Source organism: Montipora capricornis, chromosome 9, assembly GCF_036669925.1.
Source record: "Montipora capricornis isolate CH-2021 chromosome 9, ASM3666992v2, whole genome shotgun sequence".
Taxonomy (NCBI): domain Eukaryota; kingdom Metazoa; phylum Cnidaria; class Anthozoa; order Scleractinia; family Acroporidae; genus Montipora; species Montipora capricornis.
Genome location: NC_090891.1, coordinates 9,270,365 through 9,272,864, shown reverse-complemented (window position 1 = coordinate 9,272,864; position 2,500 = coordinate 9,270,365). Strand labels below are relative to the sequence as shown.

The window sequence follows — 2,500 nt, the reverse complement described above, 5'->3', positions numbered from 1 at the left end:
TTTCTGAAAAACTGACCTACATATTTTGCTGAATTTTAAATATTTTAGAGATTATTTCTAGCATTACCTGCTACCGCTGAATGGGAAGATTTCACCGTCCCGTTTTTTCAAAACAGACAATATACCTTGATTTTAAGGCTCAAAGAAATGTGTTATATCGTTGCCATGGTAACGTTATTTTGGAGAAAAATGTGATGTGAGAAATCTATGATGGGTACTTAATACCCTGGCCAAATTTTGTCTTGATATGATTACCCTAACTGTATGTAAAAACAGAATATGTTTATTTGTTTGAAGAAAGGAGAAACTATTTCGAGCCTCCTTTAGCAGGTTCCCCGTTTCCAGTTCCATGACGTCTTTCGTTTCAAAATTACAGCATTTTGAATTTCCGAATTGTCACCTTGCGTGTGAGCAAAGTCTGTTTACGAGCCTAGTGGCCCATTTGAAGCGACAAGGAGTATTCCTACTTCTTCCCCCTGGCTGGGATGCTAGTCCAACGCTGGGTTACCCCTAGCAATAAATTCACCGGTACCCATTTACACACCTGGGTAGAGAGAGGCACCGTGAGAGTAAAGTGTCTTTCCCAAGAACACAACACGATGTTCAGAATGTTGAGGGCCCCGAACCCGGACCACTCGATCCAGAGTCGAGCGCACTAACCATGAGGCCACCAAGCGCCACCTTCCGTGAAACACCGTGGTTGCAAAAGATGTCTACGCCTGTGAATCTCAGTAGTCTGAGCGTTTCAAGTACATTAGGAGATGTGTTTATACACATTTATTTTATTTCATGAGCGAAATGTAAGCGCTTTCATCGCTAAAGGGATTCCACATGTTCGTGTTGATTTCTTGCCGCCATATTGCAGTGCGACTGCTTGGTGCACAACAGTGGTGCACCGACATGGCGGCTCCATACAAAACTTTACTAAGTTGCGTGAAACACTGCGACAGATAACTGAGAAACGATGAACCGCACAGACCTGAGAATTGGTGAGGTCATTTATGAATGTGTCTCCTACAACATTCCAGGTTTTTGGTTTATTTCATCGAACGGTTTTGATTTAATTTTCTTGTTGCGTGACAGTGAAAACGGTCTACTCGTGGCGTTCGCTTGGGATTTATCATATTTACATTTCTTTCCAAGCTATTTCAGTGGAGTCGTAGTAGTTGAATAACCTCATTTCTTGTTGTGCTTCTGTTGAACTGATTTAAGGTTTGCTTTAATTTTCAAATCGAAGAAACACTGAGTACGAAAGGTCGGTTCGCAAAACAAAAACATTTATCAGTTTAAGCTTGACGTCCGTTTCCGAAATGTGTTTTGAGCTTTTACTTCGTGTAGAAGACACACATGACGTAAAACAATAGAACAAAAATCGTGAAACACTAAAGACCCCTAAAGCTTTTGTTACGTCATGTGCGTTTTCTACACGAAGTAAAAGCCGTGTTTTGATAGTAAATAAGAAAGCTCGTATGGATATAGTTTGAACTAGACTTGAGAGTGCACTTCGGCTTCTGTGAAGGAAATGCGTTACCATGGCCACAAAGTAGGCTACTTGAGCTGAAATTAAACCCATTCATTTCTGAAGTAGGGCTCAAGAGTATGAACCCAACTGTTCTACGGTTGGCAAATGGAAATCTCAAAAGAACGTTTATAAACTGTGAATATCGCTATATCATATAGATATCATCAAATTCCAATAAGTGAAATCAATAGCATTATATGACAGTCTGTGAATAGAATTAACATGCACATCTTTAGCTGCGATATCTCCAATTCTCATGTATGAAAATAAGCTCAATGAAACAAAGAAAGCCACACCTGAATATAAATTTACCATAATGAAGCCTTGTACGTACGTCTGATTATGGCTTCATTGAAATAGTTTCATTTACGTTGAAAAAAAAAACCACAGGTGTGAGAACGATCTGAATAAATATTTACACCACTAAAGAGTAAGTTAAGAATATTAAAGTAAGAAGGACTACAATCATAGACAAAACCGTTGGGAAGGTTAGCACTTTTGACGTCTTCTTTGCTTTTCTCCCCACCCCCTTCGTTCAATGTTGTGCAAAACTGCTGAACGGTTTTTGCGGGAAATTGATGTGTTACCTTCCGACATTGAAGGCGGGGGTGGGCTATATAAGAGAAGGTGAAACTATTTCTTTTGCACTTTAACAGAAGCAGGCTCTGGTGCGTCCATTTATATAACCTTCCCAACTACTTTTGCCTATGATTATAGATTAAAATAAGAGGGATGGTAAAAACTTGACCGGGAACGGACAACTATGGTAGAAAACTAAAGTACAATTATTGATGGTGGGATTCAAAGGTATGAGGAAACGCCATTATTTATTTAAGTTCACCTTGAGGTTGAAACAGCAATGGAAATAAGGACAGATGGCCTGTAGTGGACAAGATTAAGAACACACGGGCAGCTTCTCTATCAGCTATGGCGAAGAGGCTGAAATGAACCAAACAACGAAGAAATAAGATTTTACGA

The 2,500-nt window shown here is 39.6% G+C and overlaps 1 protein-coding gene across 4 annotated transcripts in view; it reads right to left on the bottom strand.

Moving 5' to 3' along the window:
• The window catches only part of LOC138015202 (dolichyl pyrophosphate Glc1Man9GlcNAc2 alpha-1,3-glucosyltransferase-like), a 30,014-nt gene that overhangs the window by 5,268 nt on the left and 22,246 nt on the right, over positions 1 to 2,500 (bottom strand). For all 4 annotated transcript variants that reach the window (XM_068862163.1, XM_068862161.1, XM_068862162.1 and 1 more), the window contains one exon: positions 2,364 to 2,461. In XM_068862163.1, the coding sequence (XP_068718264.1) occupies positions 2,364 to 2,461 (98 nt within the window). The remainder of the gene's footprint in view (positions 1 to 2,363; positions 2,462 to 2,500) is intronic.